The following is a 20,585-nucleotide window of genomic DNA, read 5'->3' on the forward strand; positions in this document are numbered from 1 at the left end:
GTATTGTCGTCGGTTGTTGCGAGGAAGATAACAAGGTCTTTCGTTCGGAGGCGCAAAGGCTTGAGGATCGTGAGCGACGGCAAGTGACTTTCGAGATGTGGTGTGTGAAGCTCCGGCCGGAAAGGTAAAAAAAATAAAAATCGAAGAGTGATTGAGTTAACCGGTGTAGTGTGCAATCGGACGAGGGGCGCGTCGGGTTGGGAAGCATAATTAGGTACCTGACTGCGACCAGTGGGGCTTAAATTTTTGTAAGGTAAGGTACCTAAGTGAATGCAACAACCAACCCCCACCTGCCCTCTTCAGTGGAGGGGACTGAACCTGTATCTGATGTAATTAAGTTACTGGTTACTTTCTTCACGTACCAGCACTTCCACGGCGCTCTCAACTATATCCAGGTCAGGTATCTGAGTGCATATAGTTTCATTTTCGCTGAAGTACTGGTGAGTAATTTATCCCAGTAGTGCAGTATCAGAAGCAGCCTCTGGATTGTTGTCTTATACACACTGCAGTGAGTCAAAATTGGAATCACTTCCACTTTCATGAGAATTTTATGTAATTTATTTGGGCAACGTTTTTCTAACACAACGGTAGGTGCCACAACCCAGCTGCTTCCAAGTCAAGAATCTGCCCGGTACTGCATATTTTCGAGCAGTATTAGTCGCGAACTTGTAACTCAGTGTCTCAAGCACACCTGGCACCATGTCGTTCAGGAAAAAGAACGTCGTCCTGGGGCCATCCACCAGAGGTCCTGTGAGAGAGTCCATGGCTCCGAAGCAGGAAGCTCTACCACCGGCTGGGACTCGTTCATCACCCCTTGACGGTCGTCCTACAACCTCCACCGGAACGGCATCACTAGACCAACTCCTGGCAGGACACACAGGGCTACCGCTTGGCTACAGTATTCTTGTAGAGGAGTCTGGAACGACAGACTTCTCGGGTGTACTTCTCAGATACTATGCCGCCGAAGGTCTCGTGCAGGGCCAACAAGTACACGTGCTTGGCCCAACGGACGCGTGGAGAGGAGAGCTTCCAGGACTTGGCAAAGCCAGTGGCTCAAGTAAGAAGAAATCGGCGTCAGCATCAGACGAGAAGATGAAAATAGCGTGGAGATATGAGAGCCTTGGCAACAATGCCGGACCAAGTACGTTTCTCCCGAACCACATGGAACATGGAATGGCCACGGACACTGACCTAAGATGAACAATCTTCTAGGGACGAACAACAACGGCCTAGCAGGGGCTGCCGAAGTTTTCTGTCACTCTTTTGACCTCGGGAAACGTCTACAGCCTGGTGACATCAAGGGCGAACTGCATGCGACCCCATCGACTGCTGCCATGAGCTGGCTCCACCCATCGGGTTCAGGCAGCTCTTCCCCTCTAGACACATTTATCAGCAACGTCTCAGCAAAGCTGAAGGCATCACCGCCCGGTGCTATCCATCGTATCGTAGTGCCGAGCCTTTTGTCGCCCGCACTCTATGGTTCCTCACTCTGCCGTCCGGCGGATGCCCTGCAATTCTTGCACAAACTGAGAGCACTGCTGCGCCAGCACGAAGGGATTCTGACGGCTATGATCTCGCTGTCTACCTCGTTATTCCCGCGATCGACGGGATTTACACGATGGATGGAGCTTTTGTGCGATGGAGTGCTGGAAATGCTGCCCCTCCCGAGAAAAGTGCACATCGAGCCCAATACCAAGTCCGAAGACGTCGTGCAAGGTATGCTCAAGGTGCATAGCCTCCCTGTTTACCACGAGAGGGGAGGAGGTATAGAGGGCCAGTCTTCGCGGGAAGACCTTTCCTTCAGAATGAGCAGCTCAAGTGGGCTCATTGTGAAGCCTTACGTTCTCCCGCCTTTGTTGGATGAAGGGGATGGGGGCCAAGGAGCCAAGGCAGAGGGGAAGAAGGGGGAGAAGCTAGACTTTTGAGTATTAGATGGAATGAATGACTGATTGAGTTGAGCCTATAATAATATGAGGCCGTTTCAACCTACCCATGATCCAGCGTGCCCAAGCCTATCAGTGAATGTCCTGATATACTACGAAGGTTCGCCCTACCCGTACCTCAAGGGCTTGATCCTCGAACTCGTAGTTTCTCTCTGGATCAAAGTGTCGAAACAGTGGGATTATATGGCAGAGGTATCTAGTCAACAGTCAAATTGTTTGAATTGCGAAACGGTAACTTGCAGTCGAAAGGCAGGTATAAATCCTAGCCTTCTCGACGTTGAAGAGTACAAACGCACAGCCACAGCGCCACGCTATCTTACGGAGCATACAAAACACCTCCAGCACCACCGTAAGAGTCAGAGGGGTTCTGCCTCACCGCCCGTCTCCACCACTGCCAGCTCCATAAACCTCAATCCTACGAATTTTTCCAACCATGCTTCCTTCTTGCCTCCGACAACCACGCATCAGGGTAAGTCTTATGAATTTCCTACCATTTTTCAACACCTCCCAAAGCTCAATGATTAAACAACCCAATCTCAATCAATCTGTCAATCCACTGACACTCTGTGACGAAACTATCATTTTAACGAGATATGATTATGTGGCTTTCAGCACTGTTACTAGCTTTTTGCATGCAAGCTCTTCCAGCAGTAGCTAACATTCTTCTCTCAGACACAAGGACAGCAAGGTCGACCCAAAAAGGTCCGAGGCAAGAACAATGGCAGCAGCATTGGAAGACCCTTCGGTCCCTCCCGTGCGCATCTCCAAGATCGCAGATCGCTACCTCGTCTTCGACGCTGAAGATGTGGCCACAATTAGGCGCAGCCACAACATCTGCTCCGTTCTGGTGGGAACGACCCCGCAGAACCCAACACAAAACGTGTTTCTCAGTCTGCCGCTGGAGTTGCTACCCGAGGAGGCCAGCGTGCTCATCGAGAACAAGGTAGGCCGCCTCGTCGAAGAGGCTTCGCATCATCTGTCGTCCCTACGCTCTCCGGACAAGGCCACCCGCCAGGCCTACATTGCACTACTGAAAGAACGTCGAAGCAAGGCGCAGAAGCTGCTGGCAGAGGATCAGGCCAAGAAGGCAGCTACGGAACAGACGCGGAGGAACAAGGGCGCCAAGTCGGCCGCGGCCCAGCCAAAACCTGGTTCCGAGGTGGATGATTCTCTGTTTGGAAGTGCCGTTCCAGACAAGAGCTCCAAACCCCGTGATGGCGTGGATGCCAAGCCGTCCGTGGCAGTCACGCCGACAACCAGCGAAGGTCTCCTGGTGCCTTTAGGCGAAGTTGAGGAAACAGTGCCTCAACCTCTCGCCGGGCCGTTGCACCAACACTTGCAGTCTAGAGGATACTTCATGACTCCTGGTCTACGTTTTGGCGCTGATTACAGTGTATACCCGGGTGATCCATTGCGGTATCACGCCCATTTCCTCGCTACAAACTACGATTGGGATGAGAAGATACCGATGCTTGACATCGTCGGCAGTGGCCGTCTGGGAACTTCAGTGAAGAAGGGCTTTTTGTTTGGCGGAGAGGTTCCCGACGTCAACGGTGGTACGAAGCATGTGCGCGCATTTTGCGTTGAATGGGCAGGAATGTGAGCTGGAATTTGGGCCACACGCCTGAATGAACGTGACGCTCAGCGCTAAGCCTAGATAACTAACCTATGTAATACCAACAAGATACCCCTATTCCGTGTACCTCAATGAAATGACTATGCTACAAACCGCCCCCAAACGCCGAAAATTTCCCAATGTTCTGATATCCCATTTTAGCAAGTACAAACGTGCTTCTTCGTAGACGCCCTGCCATTATCAACTTAACCCTAGGGCACGTAGATCCTGCTGAAGCTGATGACCTCCCGACGACAGCACACACATTTGTCAAAGTTGTTCATAGCAAGTGACACTCGGCAGTCGTCGCAAAGACTCAAGCACCGGCAGGGCCAGACTATGATGGTCCGGGGAGAACTCTGGCAGACAACACACTGCGGACCATCCGGACCCAGACCAGCCGCCCCTTCTGCCCATGTCGATGTCCCGCGATCCACGGAAGTCGAGAACTGGGAGCGCCGGGACAGCAGCAGCTGCTCCAAGCGTTGAACCTCCTCGTCTGGTGTCATCTTGACCGGCCGCGTCGTGACACGATTTGGCTGCCCGTTTGGCTGCAGTATCTGAGTTCGCTGTAGCTGCCGTGACCTGAGATACTGAGATCGTGTCACGATTCTGTCGCTACTCAAATGCGCGGCCAACGCATGCGCCTCTTCCCTCTCTTCGGGGTTGCTAGGGTGTAGCAGGCGTGCCAGATCTGACAGCTGTAGTGAATCCTCCAGGACCGGTGTGTGCTCGCGCGAAGCCCATGACCTAGGCTGCGTGGGCGTTCTCTGCCCAGCGTCTTCCGACTCCCAATCGCTGTCGCCGTTCGTGCTGAAAGAAACGACGCTCGTCGTATCATCATCATCATTTGCTGCCAACGGTTGATACTCTCCGCTGTTATCTGCCGAACCCCACCATCCACCCTTCAGCCACCAGCCGTACAGCTTCGAATCGAGGTCGGCCTCGTCCATGGGAGCCCAGTTCTGGTTTCCCCTCCATACTTGCTGTCGGAACTCGGATTCGACATCAACGCTGTCGGTCAGTGGAATGTTCATGGGTGACTCGGCGGGGCCTGCAGGTGCTTGAGAACGGCCGGCACTATCCTTGGCATTCGAGTTCTTCAAGTCGGTGGCAGCCTTGGGCCGGCGAACGATCCAAAGGAGAAGTTTCGGGTGCCGTAAGCCAATCTTGGAAAGTATTTTCAGCATAGTGGTAGCCCACGTCCGGAAGATCAGTCTGTTGATGTTCATGATGAAGTCCAATGCCATCAACCATCGGCCACTCCGCTCCGCAGCGCCAACGCCGTCCCGTAATCTTCGCTCCCCAGACCGTGATTTGGGCACCTTTTGAGCCGCGCGTTCGCGGGCGTATCCATTCTTTGACAACATGTGGTCGTCCCTGACCGGCACTAGACCAATCGTGCCAATAGCATCATAGTGAGAGTCAGGAGCGCCGGCTCCAATCCACTGGTTTCGTAATTCTTCAAGCTCGCGGTACCTCTCTTCCTCAAGCCACGTGTGCGGTCTCATTGTGACGTCTCTGTCTTCGTTTAGGTAGACGGCTTCGCTTGCCATGGCAATAGCCCCAAAGCCGGTCCGAAGCAAAGCGGTGTAAAAGTCCATTTCCATAGTGATCCGAATGTCGGATAGAGAGAGGTTGGCTTGCATGTTGGCGTGGGCTTGCGCCAGCCGCTCGCGAAGGCTCAGCCTCTGTCCCGATTGACCCTCTATTGGCGTGAGAGCCGCCAGACCGAGAGCGAGCAGGTAGATGAAGAAACAGACCAGAATGCCGCCTAGCACAAGAACATGAGGGATGAAGCCGATGATGCAGACTGTCGGAAATCTGAGCAGGCCTTGCTTCGCAGGATCATCCAAGGAGAACGTGAAAGCACTCCAAAGAATGCTTGCCATGAAGCATAGGCCCCAGAATCCGGTGCTGACGAGTCGGAATTTGGCTTGCAGGTTGAAGATGCCTAGCAAATGGCTGGTAATATGGCTCATGGTTGAAAAAAAGGCAACAAGTAGAACCTCGGGTGAGGTGTTAACCCTTCTGAGAATCATGGAGCGACTGATGGCTATGCTGCTGGCGCTCGTCGAAGCAGCATCTGCCACTTGAGATTGGGTAAATAAGCCCCAGCCAAGTTGGTTGCTAATAGCAGCATCCGCCTCGGCAAAGGCAAGGGAGTGTTCGAAAAGTGTCATGCCCGTCTCGGCAGCTAAGGGTCGGCCCTGCACAGCACACGATACGGTCTCCAGGAATTGACTCAAACAAAACGTTCCGAATAGCGGCCACAACAGAGACAGAGATCCCCTCATGTCCTGCGTCGCGTCATTGGTATCTGTCGGAATCATACCTACAGCTATGCAGGACGCTTCGTCTGAAGCCCCCAACAACAGTGCCGAACTCATGGTATGGAGGAGACCGCCGGCTTGTGAGAACATGAGCTCGGAGCTCTTGCTTGTGTTTCCCCAGCGCATTTCGGCAAAGTCAGGAGATGTTTGGCACTGGATTGACCGCAGTAGGCCGCGCGCTTGTACCAAAAATAGAAGAACGGGAAGGCCACGCAAGGCCAGTCGAATTGGCAGAGTGAGTCGCAAGCGTCGCCGAGTAGCTGCGAAGATGTGCGTGCGGTTGAGGACGATTGCCATGGCAATACAGCAAAGCGCCCACTTGCTCGTCGCATAGCTGAAGACACTACCTAGCCCTCTTGCGCCCTCCATGGTGAACTTTGGAGAGGCCAAGACAGCATCTGGATCAACCGGAATAGCAGGCCCAGTTCCGGGAAGATGGCCTATGGGAGGAGGTATATTCATATCGAAGGCAGCGGTCGTAGCCGCGTCGGTAGTACGTAAGATGCCGGGTCCCGTTGCTTCTGGAATGACTCTCTCGAGGGAGTCGGGAATGGGAAGATAGGCCGTGAGCTTTCGCACCATCCTCGGGCCAGCCCATACCAGGTCTTCGAAGGAAGGAGCCAGCTTGGTGATGTTTACGGCGTATTGAACCTGGTGGGCCGTCCACAGCGAGAGGTTCTGCCACACCCCTGTATTTTCCAGAGTAGGAGGTGGATGCAGATTGTCCATGGTCACCAGGAAAGGCTTGGTATTCAGGCCAGATTATACAAAGGCAGCGGCAGCAGCCTTATCGCTCGGGGCGGCTGGGAGTGTCGCGGTTCGGATCATAGGCAGTGACGTCGAATGCGGGAGAACATTATGCGGACAGCAGGCACGAGGAGGTGTTCGGCTGACCGGGTCTCCAATAAGGTAGCTGAGGACGGCCAATGTCAGGAACGGTCGTCGACTAGGCAGGTGGTCGTCGATGGTATCTCGCGGACGATCGGGGCCCAAGGTCGGTCAAAGATGGCTCGTCAAGAGGGCAAGGACGGTGGGGGTGTAGAGATGGATAAGGACGGAAGCTCGGATGGGATGGAGGGATGTTGTCGCATGCCCGCGAAGCTCACTGATCGCTCCAGGTCTCTCCACTCCTTAGCGCCGTTCTCTGACGGACAATAGCGAGCCCAGAGCACCGAGGAGCTGGAAGCCGGGGCCCGAGTGCTTACGAGAGACGGGCTAAGGACTTCCTCAGAGCGACGACTGCGCCGCCGAGGTTGGGGTAAAGTGGGGTACTTGACAAGCATCCATGCTCAACCTTGAAGGTATCATCAACAACCTGGAAGGTCTATACGGAGTAAACTTCTAGGGAGTACCGCTATGATGTCCTTTCCTTGCCAGGCAGATAGATGTCTCAATACAAAGCAAGGCGGTCACTTTGAAGTGAGCTGGAACAAGAACAGGCAACGGCCATAAGCAAACCTTTTCGGGATAATCTGTACTGCATTTACAGCTCATTTGCTCATTTCTCAGCAGGCATATCGCGATGAGGGAAGTTCTATTGCCTCCCAGTCTACCATCGAATGAACAGACTTCACCAGTTCTTGCTAAACATGTCTGTCACCCCTCATCTATCGAATCAAGCTCTCAATGTTTCTTCGTACATGGAGCTGGTATCTTTTGTCGATTTGGCCGCAACGCCTGTTCTCGACGTAGTCCGTATTGTGAGCACCGGTCACGAGTATGGCTATGTGTAGAGGGCTCGGCGACCGTCATTAATCTGACAATTCTGCATGGGCTCCCCGAGGTGGTCTTGCTTTCACCTGCCAGTCTGCCAAGATCTTCATCCTCCTTCGTGATCACTCGAGTGCGAATCACCCGATAAAATATGCCGAGCTGATGCATGACAACGCATGCTTCAGTTTTCGACGCTCAGAGTCACCATGAAGCCATACTCAGTTGTGGCTTCTTTTCGAAGGCGCGAAAAATCAACGCCGTGTTCTCGAACCCGGGCTGCATACCTCCACTAGGTAATTTGCCATGGTCTAATCGATTAACTGCTGGGTGGTTGGTTGCTTTCGAGTCTCTCGAGAACGGCGCGGTAGTTGCCCTTGGAAGCTTGAATAGCGCGACCCATGAGTTTCGTATGGAGTAAGGGGTCCAACGGCGAGAGCTGACCCTTCACCCAGAGGTTGGTGATCTCCGCACGACAAGGGAGGTAAGCCACACAGCAAGCGGCAAGTATTTTGTCGTGCTCTAGAGAAACGGGATCCAAGACAATAGACAGTGCGTCTGCGTCTGTAGTGTCTTGTTCGTTTGAAGAGACAAGAGCTGCAACACCGCCGGTGACCATGTCGACGCAATCAATACCAGCGTCAGCGAGAGCCGCCGCGGCAACGGTGATGCAACCACTGAGAACGTTCATCATATCCCACTCTTCGTTGCCTTGGGAGTGGGACGCCTCTCGCTCTTGGTCGCCTTCAATAATGGTAACAATCACGTCGACGCCACTTTTTGGCCATCTATCCGCAATAATGACTCCGCGTAGGGCCGTATCGAGATGAACGCTGAGATCTCTCTCACTCGAGTCACGAAGGTAGCCTCGACGTCGACGTGTGGCGAAAGGAGCGTATTTGACATGAGTTGAGAGAACCAGGTAGGGCGAGAAGGGTGCGGATCGAGGAAGCGAACGAGGCCCATGGACAGTGCAGATGAGCTTCATGCCATTGGTCTTTGACTGAGAAGCGGCCTGAGATTTGATCTGGCCGAGTGGTGGCTCAATCTCCATGTATGCTGAGCCTGAAGCTGTAGGAGTGACGCCAGTCTTGAGAACTTCTCACCGTTAGCATGATCAAATTCCAAGGGGAAAGCAAAGGTAAACTAACACAATCCTCGAATTCCGTTTGCCAGCCTTTCCCTGGTGGTCGCAATCGGATCCGTAGTCTCATAAACGGGCGGTAACGTTGTACCAGGCGGTCCATTAATTCTCCGTCGATCAGCCATCTTGATGGAGACTCTGTTTTTTTTATTCCCAATAGCGAGGAAGGTGGTTTGTTCGGTTTGTTGGTTGGCAGTATTAGTCTGGTAGAGTGTGACTTCCCGCAATATGTGTAGAGTTGATGAATACCTGACGTCGTTTGCCTGGGTTGAGAGCCTTTCTTAGCTGCTCGAGATGAGGCCTGAGGTGAATTTTCCAGGTCGTTACCGACCACTGTGGTTACGGCCACCATACCCGCTTAGATGCATCTGCGCGCCGGCGCGGGGTCCACAAAGGTAAGTGGAGACATCCCATTATGCCATATAAGGCTCGATACTTCAAGTCGAAATTTTTCACCACACTCCTTTCCTCCATCAACTTCAACAACCATCCTTCGCAAGCGCGAAAAGATCAGTGCTTCGGCAGTCAAATTGGGCTGCTTTCGCATGGTCAGCTTCGAGAGCATTTTACTCGGTAAGTTTTTTTCAGCCTCATTCGCGCCCACTGTCCACTTTCATGATGTATATCTTACACACCGTTCCCGCGATCTCCTGAGCGCAAGAACAAACATGCATCACCATCTGATCCCACGCCACTATGGACCTTCAGCACATTCTCTAGAGACCAGAAAAGAGAACATCACTAACTGTGGTTCAAGGTTAATAAACCAGGTGAATACCTCATCGTCAGAACTTCCTGTCTACACTTTCTTTGGGTATGTCAACTTCGCTTTTTTTTCCGTCCTTCTTTTTGCAGCACCTGCACATCGTCGACTATGATGAACAACCATATCATTCAGTTCTGCTACTGAACTCTGTGATGATAACCCATATACCAAAAACTTTGTCTGATACGACGTCTATCTTCCTCCTTTGCTACTGTTTGATCATTCGAGTCAAATAGCTAACAGGAACAGTCCCACAGGAGGCATGCAATCTTGGTTGTTCAGCGTAAGAGCTGTCGCCACCAACATAGTGGGCAAGCGCGCAAGCACAGGTAAGAATTTTTTTGTTCGCAATGTTTTCCCTCGCGTGCTTCCCAGGCTTCCTACCCGGGGCACACGCAACATCATGATGACCACAGCTTATCCATTCAACTATGTCATGCCAGCCGAGTCATCCTCCCGCACTGGAGTTCCTCTCCGGAGGGACGAGGAAGGTGGTGGAGTTGGCTCCCTCGGGAGTCGTCATTTGACTTCAGTGCTGAGCTTCTCGGTTCCTCGTTCTGAGGTTCAGGGTTTGCGAGGCCGGCTAGGCTGAATGAGTACACCCGGCTCGTCTGACCTGATGCCATCATCATACTTTCTCAAGTAGTCTTTACGTGTGGTTCACTTTGCTAATGATGGCCACGTTTAGGATTCCTTCTCGTCTTGCCTTGCCTCGGTGATGTGAATTCTGTGTGTATATTCATCTCTCGTGACATCCTTCAGAGCGCTTTTATTTCGTTGTGTTCATGATACCTACAGTGAAGCGTAGCCTCGCATGCGCAATTTATCCACCTGCCGCTACAGTCGAGATAATGTGGTAAGGCGTTGGAGATGAGTAATATGTCAGAGGGGCATGGAGTGTTGGTCTCTAGCCGCGCTCTCCTCCCTGATGTCCCCCACAACCGCAAGCGCAGTGTGATGGAGTATGTGGGCGAGTGGGTAAAATGTCTATGTGTGATGGCCTCGGGAATGCCGAATACCTCACGTCTAACAGTGAAATGCGACACCTTCGTATTGTGTTGCGTACTCTCTCCAGACTTCATCATCGAGGGGACCTACCTGTTCAATTTGGTTGTTGCGGTAAGGCGCCTGAACTTACCTTACTACCTGCGTTTAAAGGGATTTACGACGTATCTCTTCCTAGTCGTGATCTTGCCCATACTCCCTAGTGTCTTCCACAAGCCCATAAGCCAAGTTTCCCATTTCTCTGATCGGTTGCTTCCTGTCAGCTCTACCAAGTCTGACTCTACGCTCACGTTTTCAGACAGATGTTGGAGTTTTTGAGGATGACTGACGCTTGCCGGTGTCATGAAAGCATTTGAAGGGGGGAGGGGGGTGCCTAAGAGAAGACTTAGCTTAAGAGCACTGAATACCGCTTTATCGTTGGGAGCGAACGTGGATGGAAGGGAGGTTAAGCTTTAACGGAGGCAGATTTACAGACCTCCCGGGCGATTGCACGGCCAGATAGTCGCGAATTCAGAAGCTCGAATGGCAAGGTACCTTGGTCCCGCGTAGCTTGAGGCAATGGAATCCAGACTAGTGGGAGCTCAGGGAGGCTTCTTGCGCCAAGTTTCGTCCAATTACATGGCAGACTGTGCACTTCGTACCCATCCTCCCGCCCTGCCACCCTGCCTTTGGCAGATGGACACGTTCAAAGTACGCTGTCCTTACTGTGCATGCTTCCCAAACGGCGCGAAGCAGGGGTGCCGGTACCTGGCTAGGTGCCCTGTCACGGCTGGGCCGCCAAGTACCTATTCAATTCCTGGGATGACAGAGAGGCAATCTGAAAATAAAATAATACGTAGCCAAAGTTGGCGTCCCGGTCCAGTCCCAGTCCCAGACCCCGTATTCGCAGGTATCCCGTCGACGCTCCCTTAACCTACCTGACCCAACCCATATTACCTATCCTCCTCAAGACGCATTGTCATCCGCCATCACGATCGCGGCCTTCATACCTTTCGACAACTTGACACGTTCGCTGCCCGAGCCGCACTTTCCAGCCAGCCAAACGATCACAGCACTCGCTCCCCCTGGTCTTAGATGCTCTCCTCTGCTTAATCTTCACGACTCCCAAGGGCTGGGCGAGGTGCTTCATTGCTGTACAACTCTCCACCCTCACCTCGGGACCGGGAATTCGACTTCCACCCAGTGCCCTGGATGTTGCCTTCTTATTCTTCCTCAGCCTCCAAGGTGGTGCCGCGGCATCATGCGAGTGGTTACTCCAATGGATATCCAAGGGGGAACACGTTCGAGATCTCCCCCCATAGGTCAGGAAGACACCTTTGTTCTCTCCTCGCTAATTGCTTCTATCCTTTGCGCCGCGCCTCGCTGACCTGTCATTCTCTTCTCAACAGATACCAACCACGAGCCTCAACACCCGCGAATCGTCGTCGTCAGCGTCTAGTAACTCGCCTCATCATTGTCGCCGTTGTCGCCATCTTCTTTCTCGTCTTCGTCTGGCCGGGAGCCTCCCTGACTTCCATCTTCTCCCTCGGTCTGCTGTCTGCCAGCAGCGACTTGCAATTGGAAACAGTACGGTACTACGATCTCAGCAATGTGCAGGGGACTGCTAGAGGATGGGAGCGGGAGGAGCGCATTCTTCTCTGTGTCCCTCTGAGAGACGCCGAGTCACATCTGTCAATGTTCGCCTCCCATCTGCGCAACTTCACCTACCCCCACCACCTCATCGACCTTGCCTTCCTGGTCTCCGACTCCAAGGACCGCACCCTACAGGTTCTCAACGATATGCTAGAGGAGATTCAGGCCGATGAGGACCCCAAACAGCCTTACGGCGAGATCTCCATCATCGAAAAGGATTTTGGACAAAAGGTCAACCAGGATGTGGAGAGTCGTCACGGATTCGCGGCACAGGCGAGCCGAAGGAAGTTGATGGCCCAGGCCCGTAACTGGCTACTCAGTGCCGCCCTGCGGCCATACCATTCCTGGGTGTACTGGCGCGACGTTGACGTCGAAACCGCCCCATTCACCATCCTCGAAGATCTCATGCGTCACAACAAGGACGTGATTGTGCCAAGTAAGTCAGAGAAACCCTAAGGGGTGAGGGAGAGTATCTCACTAACGGTTCGCAGATGTTTGGCGACCTTTGCCCGATTGGCTTGGTGGAGAGCAGCCGTATGATCTCAACTCATGGCAGGAATCAGAAACGGCGCTAGCTCTCGCGGACACTCTGGACGAAGATGCTGTGATCGTTGAAGGTTACGCCGAGTATGCGACTTGGCGGCCGCATTTGGCATACCTGCGAGACCCATATGGCGACCCTGATATGGAGATGGAAATTGATGGAGTGGGCGGCGTCAGTATTCTTGCCAAGGCCAAGGTCTTCCGGTCTGGAGTACACTTCCCAGCTTTTAGTTTCGAGAAGCACGCTGAGACGGAAGGATTCGGAAAGGTAAGATGATTGTGCTACTGGATGTAGAAGAGAACTAACCATTCCGGTGTAGATGGCGAAGCGCATGGAATACTCTGTTGTCGGTCTGCCGCACTACACGATCTGGCATCTTTACGAGCCTAGTGTTGACGACATCAAGCACATGGAGGTACGTCTCTTGCTCAATGGCAACGTCATGAAGTCTATTCTAACGCAATACAGGAAATGGAACAAGAGAGGCTTGCTAGCCAAAAAGAGGAAGAAGAAAAGGCCGAAAAGGCTAAGAAGGTCAAAGAGCAGTTCGGCGATGCCAGCAGCCAGTGGGAGAAGGACAAGACTGATATGCAAAACCTCGTCGTCGGAGAGAAGAAGAAAGAGACGAAGGGCACAAAGGAAGACACCAAGGAGGTCGCCAAGGAGGGCAAGGAGGCCAAGTCGCCCAAGGATCCCGACAGCAACCAAGCGGATACAAACAAGAAGGCCGCAGCAGCAGACAAGAAGGATACAGAAGGCAAGTCAGACAAGCTGGCAAAAAAGGAAAAGGACGGAAACGGCGCAGCATTCGCCAAGAAGGCTGAGAGCTGAGGAGGATGAATCTAGTAGGATGACTCCCTACCGTCGAACATTGCTGGGATCTGTCGCTGTTCTTGATGAACAAGTATCGGTACGCAGGTTGCCGCCAGCGGACAGCTTGCGCAATCGATACACGGGGATAAAAAGCAGAGTCGAGCCGTGTTGTCAACTTTTGTTGTACACTAAGATATCTGCCACCGGATGGTCTGGAACAAAGGGATGTTGTAGGAAGGCGTTGATTTATCTTGGGGCCCAAGGACACGGGCACCACGTCGGGCATAGAACTAGCCCGCGAAATTATGAGTTACAGATGTACAGTTGAAGTTTCAATATACGTGATTAGATGCAGAAAATGAGCCCGAAACAACTTTGTCAGTTCAGGACTCTTGTTGATTGTGAATAATCGCGACTGTCTGGCTTTTTTCAAAATAGGCCTCGTCTCTTATCTACTGAGACCCCAATTGGGATCAAGACTGTGACGGATATGATAGAGCCAGGTCTAAACAGTGTCTATTTGTGTAGAAAGTGTCTTGCCAGAAGATTATGGCCAAGGCTAGAGGATAAAGTAAGGTGGCTTATAAAAGTTCGGATAAGTAGGCCTCTACCTCTATTGAAGGCTAGAACCTTGGGAGGATACGTACCCCCACAGCTTAGCTTTCGGGTACTGAGGTACCTTGCAGCGGAACCCCAATCTGGGGCATTGCACCTTATCGGGCTGCTTTACCGTGGGTACTTGCTAATACTTAGTGATCACTAACACCGGGCGCCACGTAGAGTGGCCTTGCTCCGTAGGTACACGGTAAGACTTGGAGCTCCATCTGCAACCTGGTCAATTCCACGCCCAGGAATCCTTTTTGGCGACAGCTGTCTCCGTCTTGGACAAGACACCTAAATCTCAACGTTCTCGATCCGCACCCTACGAACCCGAGCTAACCTCCAACGGCTCGACGGATATCTGTCCTTGGACCCCTCCTCGGCGATTGCACAAGGCATCCGGCACACATTGCCAAAGTAATTTGCTGTCACCCACGGATATTCAGCCCGTGCTTCGTCGTTTCTCTCTAGCCTGAACGCCGCCACCCGACACCATCATACCGAGAGCCCTCCAAGACCGATCCTCGCGCGCGCGCCCTCGAACCACCGCGTTTACCTTCATACCATGAGCCGAGATGCAGATGACTTGCTGCAAACCGAGACGGCCTCTGCCGTTGGCACGCGCTCTAGCGCGGACATTCGTCGAGCCATGATCGCGCCGAGGATGCAGTATCGAAGCCGACCTGTCTCTGTCGCTGTAGACCCCGTGTCTTTGGTCATGTCCGAGTGCATATCGATCACTTCTGCGATTCAAAAACATGCGCGATCACCTCATTCTTCCGTTTCGGCCATCTTGGGTGGGAGCCCAAACCCGATTCACCTGGGGCCCCCGAGTCCTTCACCGAGGGGTGCATCCAAGACACCAGGCACTGGACTCGGGATCGATGGCGCTCAGGACGTGGCCTCCGCCAACAGATGGGGCCTACGTGGAAAGAAGGGTCGCAGCATACAGGACAACCCATTGATGGCCGGGTTTGGGAAGCTCCGTCATGAATTGGCCAGCGTTAGAGGTAGGACTCAAACTCGCTCTTTGCGGCACTGGCCTCTGCTATGCTGAGCTAGCCTTGCTAACAACGTTGCGCCCCAGACATACACTCATTCGACGCTCTGGTTCTCTTGAATCCGTTCCTTCAGATAATCCAAACGAAAGGTACGGCCGCGCCCATAACCATCCTCACTCTGGGAGCCCTGCGCAAGTTCTTGGCATACGGGTTTATAAGCCCTGCGTCACCACGATTCGCCCTTGCCATGCAGTCCCTATCAGCAGCCGTCACTCGGTGTCAATTCGACGGAAGCGACTCAGGACAGGTGGAGGTTGTTCTCCTGATGATTCTTCACCTAATGGAGGACATGATGTCGGGGCCAGGAGGCGACATTTTAAGTGACGAAAGTGTTTGCGATATGATGGGCAGGGGGCTAGCAATTTGCTCGCAACCTCGATTTTCGCCCGTCCTCCGACGAACAGCCGAGGCGTCCATGGTTCGCATGTGCCAGATTATCTTTGAGGACGTCAAACACCTCGAGGTTGAGGCCGGAGATGAGTCCGACGCTCTCGACAAGCAAACAAGCGCAGACATGGACAGCGTCAAAATGGATCCAGCCGCGACTACTGCGCCAGGCTTGCAGGTGACGAGCCCTGAACCGGATGCGCGCCTGTCCACCTCAAGCTCGACTCCCTTGGACCCGAATCCACGATCTCGGGGAGGCTCAGAGTCGGGTGATAGCAAGACCGACGCTGGCGCTGGCGGCGATGTGGAGGCCGATGGTGATGCAGATGGCGCGGAGAGTTCCGACTCTTTGGATCTCCGGCCCTACTCGCTGCCTTCTGTGCGGGAACTCTTCCGGGTTCTAGTCAACTTCTTGGACCCCAACGACCGGCAGCATACCGACACTATGAGAGTCATGGCATTGCGCATTATTCACGTTGCCCTCGAGGTTTCTGGTCCCTCTATTGCGCGGCACCCTGCTTTGGCTGGGATAGCCGAGGACAGGCTCTGCTGCTATCTCTTCCAGCTTGTTAGGTCGGACAACATGGCCATCCTGCAAGAGTCGTTGATCGTGGCCGGCACGTTACTAGCCACCTGCCGCGGTGTTTTAAAATTGCAGCAGGAACTCTTTCTTTCGTATCTCGTTGCGTGCCTTCACCCGTCGGTAGAAATACCGCGAGAACCAGGCATTGACCCGTCACTGTATGCCGGGATACCGCAATCCCCCAAGCTCGTCAAGCCACCCCCATCGCAGACCAGCAGCGGCCGCTCGACGCCAGTCCCGGTGAAGGATCGGCAAAAACTCGGTCTTGAGGGTGGTGCCAGGAAGCCAGACGCACGACAAGCCATGGTTGAGAACATTGGTGTACTGTCAAGGATGCCAACGTTCATGGCTGAACTCTTTGTCAATTACGATTGCGACGCTGATCGAGCGGACCTATGCGAAGACATGATTGGCCTTCTCTCGAGAAATGCTTTGCCGGACTCTGCAACTTGGAGCACGACGAGCGTGCCACCGCTTTGCTTGGATGCACTGCTCAGATACATCCAGTTCATCGCCGAAAGGTTGGACGAACCCCCGGTTGTCGATGGCTATCCCGACGCTACGGAGCTACGGGAACTGAGACGGAAGAAGAAGATCATTATCAAGGGTACCAGCAAGTTCAACGAGAACCCCAAGGGCGGCCTTGCCTATCTCGAGGCCCAGGGAATCATCTCCGACCTCAAGGATCCAGTCGCGGTCGCCAAGTTCCTCAAGGGAACATCGCGCGTGTCCAAAAAGGTCCTCGGCGAGTATCTCTCCAAGAAGGGAAACGAGGCCGTACTAGAGGCGTTCATGGGCCACTTCGACTTTTCAGAGAAGCGAGTGGACGAGGCGCTCAGAGGACTGTTGGAGACATTCAGATTGCCTGGCGAGTCAGCATTGATTGAGAGAATCGTTGTCTGTTTCGCAGATAAGTACTGCTTGAAGGCGAAACCAACCGAGGTCGCCAACGCGGATGCTGTCTATGTCCTGACCTACGCCATCATCATGCTCAACACGGATCAGCACAACCCCAACCTCAAGAGTCAAAAGCGTATGACCGTGGACGATTTTGCACGAAATTTGCGAGGCGTCAATGATGGCCAAAATTTTGCGCCAGAGTATCTTCAGGATATTTTTGACAACATTAGAACCAACGAGATCATCCTGCCTGATGAGCATGACAACAAGCATGCGTTTGACTATGCTTGGCGCGAGTTGCTCGTCAAGTCGGAATCGGTGCGTCCGCTGGTTCTGTGCGAGACGAACATCTACGATGCCGACATGTTCGCCTCAACGTGGCGGCCTATCGTGTCCACCCTTTCTTACGTATTCATGTCGGCTACGGACGATGCAGTCTTTGCGAGGATCGTCACTGGCTTTGACGAATGCGCTCGTATTGCGGCCAAGTATAAAAACACGGAGGCTCTCGATCAGATCATCTACGCACTGAGCCACATGACAACCTTGGCTACTGACATACCCTTCAACACCAACTTGAATACCGAGGTCCAAGCTGGCGAAAGCAGTGTCATGGTCAGCGAGCTGGCAGTGAAACTTGGAAGAGACTTCAGGGCGCAACTGGCGACTCTGGTACTTTTCCGGGTTGTCACTGGCAGTGAGGAGTTAATTCAGGATGGTTGGAAACATGTATGTCAACATCCTCCTGGGTCATCATGGCGGAAAAACTAACGAAATCTAGATCACCCGCATATGGCTCAACCTCTTTGTCAACTCCCTGGTCCCTCCCTTCTTTGCGGATTCACCAGTTCTGGACATTGGTCCGATCCCGCTGCACACACCTTCTCAGGTAATCGATCGTGCTGCAAAGACTGTCGATACGGGCTTCTTTTCTGCCTTCACTAGCTACATTTCCAGCTACGCAGCAGACGATCCACCAGAACCCTCGGACGAGGAACTGGAAAGTACCCTCTGCACCGTCGACTGTGTCAACTCATGTCATATGGGCAACGTCTTTGCCAACATCTCGTAAGTCAGCCTGCTCCTGGCCAGTCCAGCTACTAATCAGAGTCGCGTAGAAAACTCTCCCCTCAAGACCTAGAGCCGTTGATTGACTCCCTCCTCAACGCACTACCTGAAGATAACAACCCAACGGTGATCGTTGTCAAGTCGGACAATGTACCCGCAGCAACAATGAACGGCCAAAAGCCCGTGCAACCAGGAGCTGTGTACGACCCTGCCATGGCCTACATCCTTGAGTTCAGCACAGTCCTGGCTCTTCGCGATCAGGACACTGTCCAACTTGTAGCAAAGAGGGTCATCGAAGCACTGCAGGTCGTACTGCGAGATGCTGGACGGTACCACTACATTGTTGTCTCGAGGGCGACCTTTTATCTTCTCAAGCTACTCCGAGTCAGCTATGTATGCATGCACTTACCCGCTGAAAGCGTTTTCTTTTCCTCATTAACTGGTTTACAGGCTCATGATTACATCAACGTCCCGGTACTGTTGCACACAATCTCGAGCTTCCCCAAGGAAGCACTGGCGAGAACTTCGACCATGGTGCTCCAGGGCTTAAGACTGTGCATTGACGAACCCAGCCCACTACGCAACGAGATCATGACTTCCCCGGACTTCTGGGCAATCATGCGAGCACTTACCGGACGTCCAGATTCTGCACCTCTCGTGTTTGACATTCTCGAGTTAGGTTGCGGAGGTACACCACCTGCTATCATTGCCGACAACTACGAGGCGGCCATCTCTCTCTTTGGCGACTTCGCGTCCGGGGCAGGTCGGATTGTCCTTGCAGAGCGCAAGCTAGATGCCCAGCAGCGTAAGGCCCGAGAGGGGACACACGACAAGACGACGTGAGTGATTCCCGAGGCCTCTGCCATATTGCAAGTTACTAACGGCCAGCAGTGTCAATGAGGCAATCTCACGAGGTACCAAGGCGGTCAACAGTATTCACAATATGACAGCGCGTATACCTTTCTTGATGAAGCAGTCCCATCTTGAGAGCAACGAAGGTAATGCTCTTCACCGCTGGGAAATGAGTAACAACGACTAACGCAATGTTACAGCATGGTCCGCTTACTGGCTCCCTATCTTCCAAGCACTAACAACGCAATGTACAAACCCATGCCGCGATGTTCGCCTCCAGGCGTTCACGTCGCTGCAGCGATCTCTACTCTCGCCTGAGCTCACTGACAGTGACCACAAGGAGTGGACCGCCATATTTGGCGAGGTCCTGTTCCCTCTCATTCACAAACTCCTTAAGCCTGAAGTCTTTTCATCGGACCGTGACGGCATGAGCGAGATGCGTGTTCAAGCTGCGTCCCTGCTGTGCAAAGTGTTCCTTCAGTATCTCGTGCTCCTCTCAGAGTGGGACGGAATGCTGGATCTGTGGGTCAAGATTATTGACATCATGGATCGGTTGATGAATAGCGGTCAAGGCGATAGCCTGGTACGTTTATGTGGAGAGTCCTGGACCTTACAGAAGAGATTGCTAACAGTACGTAGGAGGAGGCAGTTCGGGAGAACCTCAAAAACGTGGTGCTTTTCATGGCAAGCAGCGGCTTCTTGGTGTCCCCCAGACAAGACGCTTCGAAGGAAAAGTTATGGAACGAGACCTGGAAACGGATCGACCGTTTCCTTCCAGAACTGAAGAGTGACCTGGCCTTGGAAGAACCAAGTAGTGGAGAAGAGCCGGCGCCAGCGGCTGGTACGACTGCCTAGAGATAACTCATTGTAAGGCGCCTGAGTGTGAATGCCGATAGTTGAGATGACTGTTTACGTGTACATATATATGGCAACTGGGGGCAGCATGGGTCAGGTATTCATGATAGTCAAGATGCTGTGCCATATCGGCATTAGATACAATTCACCCACGGGATACCATCGAGAGTGCTTTGCATGAGTGGAAGGAGAAGCTGAGACGCAGTAGAGCTACGCATGTCATCGTGGCCAAGTGCAGTGTATCATCAAGACCCAGTGTAAAATAGAAAGCCATTCTTTATTCCAATCAGAGGCGTCGATGACACGAGTTCGTTCCCAACACTTGCAAGCTCCAGAACGCTGCGGGGAAAGAGTTCTGGGCAGCACATCTCGGCAACCCGTTGGGAGCTGAAAGTGGCCCTCTTTCACACACGCAATGTGCGAGTGATGGCACAGATGGAGGACATGCTATCAAAAATCACCAACAAATGTTAGGTTTCAATGGTTTTTTTGTCTCCCCAAAAAAATAGTTCACGTCGTCCTGTTACGATGATAACGGGGAGACCGGAACAACGGTGTGAAGTCTTTAGAAAAGACAGCAAGCTGGCGGCAATCTGGATTATGGAAGCTTTGTTTAGATCTACGGCTTGTATCTATGAATAAAATCTGGCTCAGACTTTCTTTCGTAGGCACACGCCTAAGGGGCAGATTCATTCAGCTAGTCCAGGTAAATCATAGTACTTAGAGGTTCCCCGATGTGTCCTCATAAGTTTTGCACCATATTGTAACCTGAAG

At 52.8% G+C, this 20,585-nt stretch overlaps 7 protein-coding genes across 7 annotated transcripts; 5 read left to right on the plus strand and 2 right to left on the minus strand.

The window, feature by feature from the left end:
- Positions 1-699: 699 nt before the first annotated feature.
- Positions 700-1,925, plus strand: CTAM01_07688 (paxneb protein; the record flags this gene model as incomplete). The annotated part of the gene is made up of 2 exons (XM_060523710.1): positions 700-1,141; positions 1,213-1,925. The coding sequence occupies 2 exons, from the start codon at positions 700-702 to the stop codon at positions 1,923-1,925; spliced, it is 1,155 nt and encodes a 384-aa protein (XP_060381764.1).
- A 736-nt stretch (positions 1,926-2,661) lies between these two features.
- CTAM01_07689 (tRNA intron endonuclease) lies at positions 2,662-3,546 on the plus strand (the record flags this gene model as incomplete). The annotated part of the gene is made up of 1 exon (XM_060523711.1): positions 2,662-3,546. One exon carries the CDS (start codon positions 2,662-2,664, stop codon positions 3,544-3,546), a length of 885 nt encoding a protein of 294 aa, XP_060381765.1.
- A 224-nt stretch (positions 3,547-3,770) lies between these two features.
- Positions 3,771-6,620, minus strand: CTAM01_07690 (uncharacterized protein; the record flags this gene model as incomplete). The annotated part of the gene is made up of 1 exon (XM_060523712.1): positions 3,771-6,620. The coding sequence occupies one exon, from the start codon at positions 6,618-6,620 to the stop codon at positions 3,771-3,773; it is 2,850 nt and encodes a 949-aa protein (XP_060381766.1).
- A 793-nt stretch (positions 6,621-7,413) lies between these two features.
- On the plus strand, positions 7,414-7,752 carry CTAM01_07691 (uncharacterized protein; the record flags this gene model as incomplete). Its single annotated transcript, XM_060523713.1, has 1 exon — positions 7,414-7,752. One exon carries the CDS (start codon positions 7,414-7,416, stop codon positions 7,750-7,752), a length of 339 nt encoding a protein of 112 aa, XP_060381767.1.
- A 168-nt stretch (positions 7,753-7,920) lies between these two features.
- On the minus strand, positions 7,921-8,870 carry CTAM01_07692 (3' exoribonuclease; the record flags this gene model as incomplete). Its single annotated transcript, XM_060523714.1, has 2 exons — positions 7,921-8,699; positions 8,753-8,870. The coding sequence occupies 2 exons, from the start codon at positions 8,868-8,870 to the stop codon at positions 7,921-7,923; spliced, it is 897 nt and encodes a 298-aa protein (XP_060381768.1).
- Positions 8,871-11,707: 2,837 nt separating this feature from the next.
- Positions 11,708-13,523, plus strand: CTAM01_07693 (mannan polymerase II complex ANP1 subunit; the record flags this gene model as incomplete). Its single annotated transcript, XM_060523715.1, has 5 exons — positions 11,708-11,817; positions 11,905-12,584; positions 12,640-12,959; positions 13,012-13,107; positions 13,161-13,523. The coding sequence occupies 5 exons, from the start codon at positions 11,708-11,710 to the stop codon at positions 13,521-13,523; spliced, it is 1,569 nt and encodes a 522-aa protein (XP_060381769.1).
- Positions 13,524-14,285: 762 nt separating this feature from the next.
- CTAM01_07694 (Sec7 domain-containing protein) lies at positions 14,286-19,811 on the plus strand (the record flags this gene model as incomplete). Its single annotated transcript, XM_060523716.1, has 9 exons — positions 14,286-14,299; positions 14,577-15,115; positions 15,193-17,765; positions 17,818-18,104; positions 18,155-18,497; positions 18,555-18,943; positions 18,996-19,102; positions 19,157-19,539; positions 19,596-19,811. Coding segments are annotated over 9 exons (4,851 nt in total), but the record flags the coding sequence as incomplete, so codon positions are not given.
- Between the last annotated feature and the right edge of the window lie 774 nt (positions 19,812-20,585).

Source organism: Colletotrichum tamarilloi (assembly GCF_030869305.1).
Source record: "Colletotrichum tamarilloi strain Tom-12 chromosome Unknown Scaffold_24.1, whole genome shotgun sequence".
Lineage (NCBI taxonomy): Eukaryota > Fungi > Ascomycota > Sordariomycetes > Glomerellales > Glomerellaceae > Colletotrichum > Colletotrichum tamarilloi.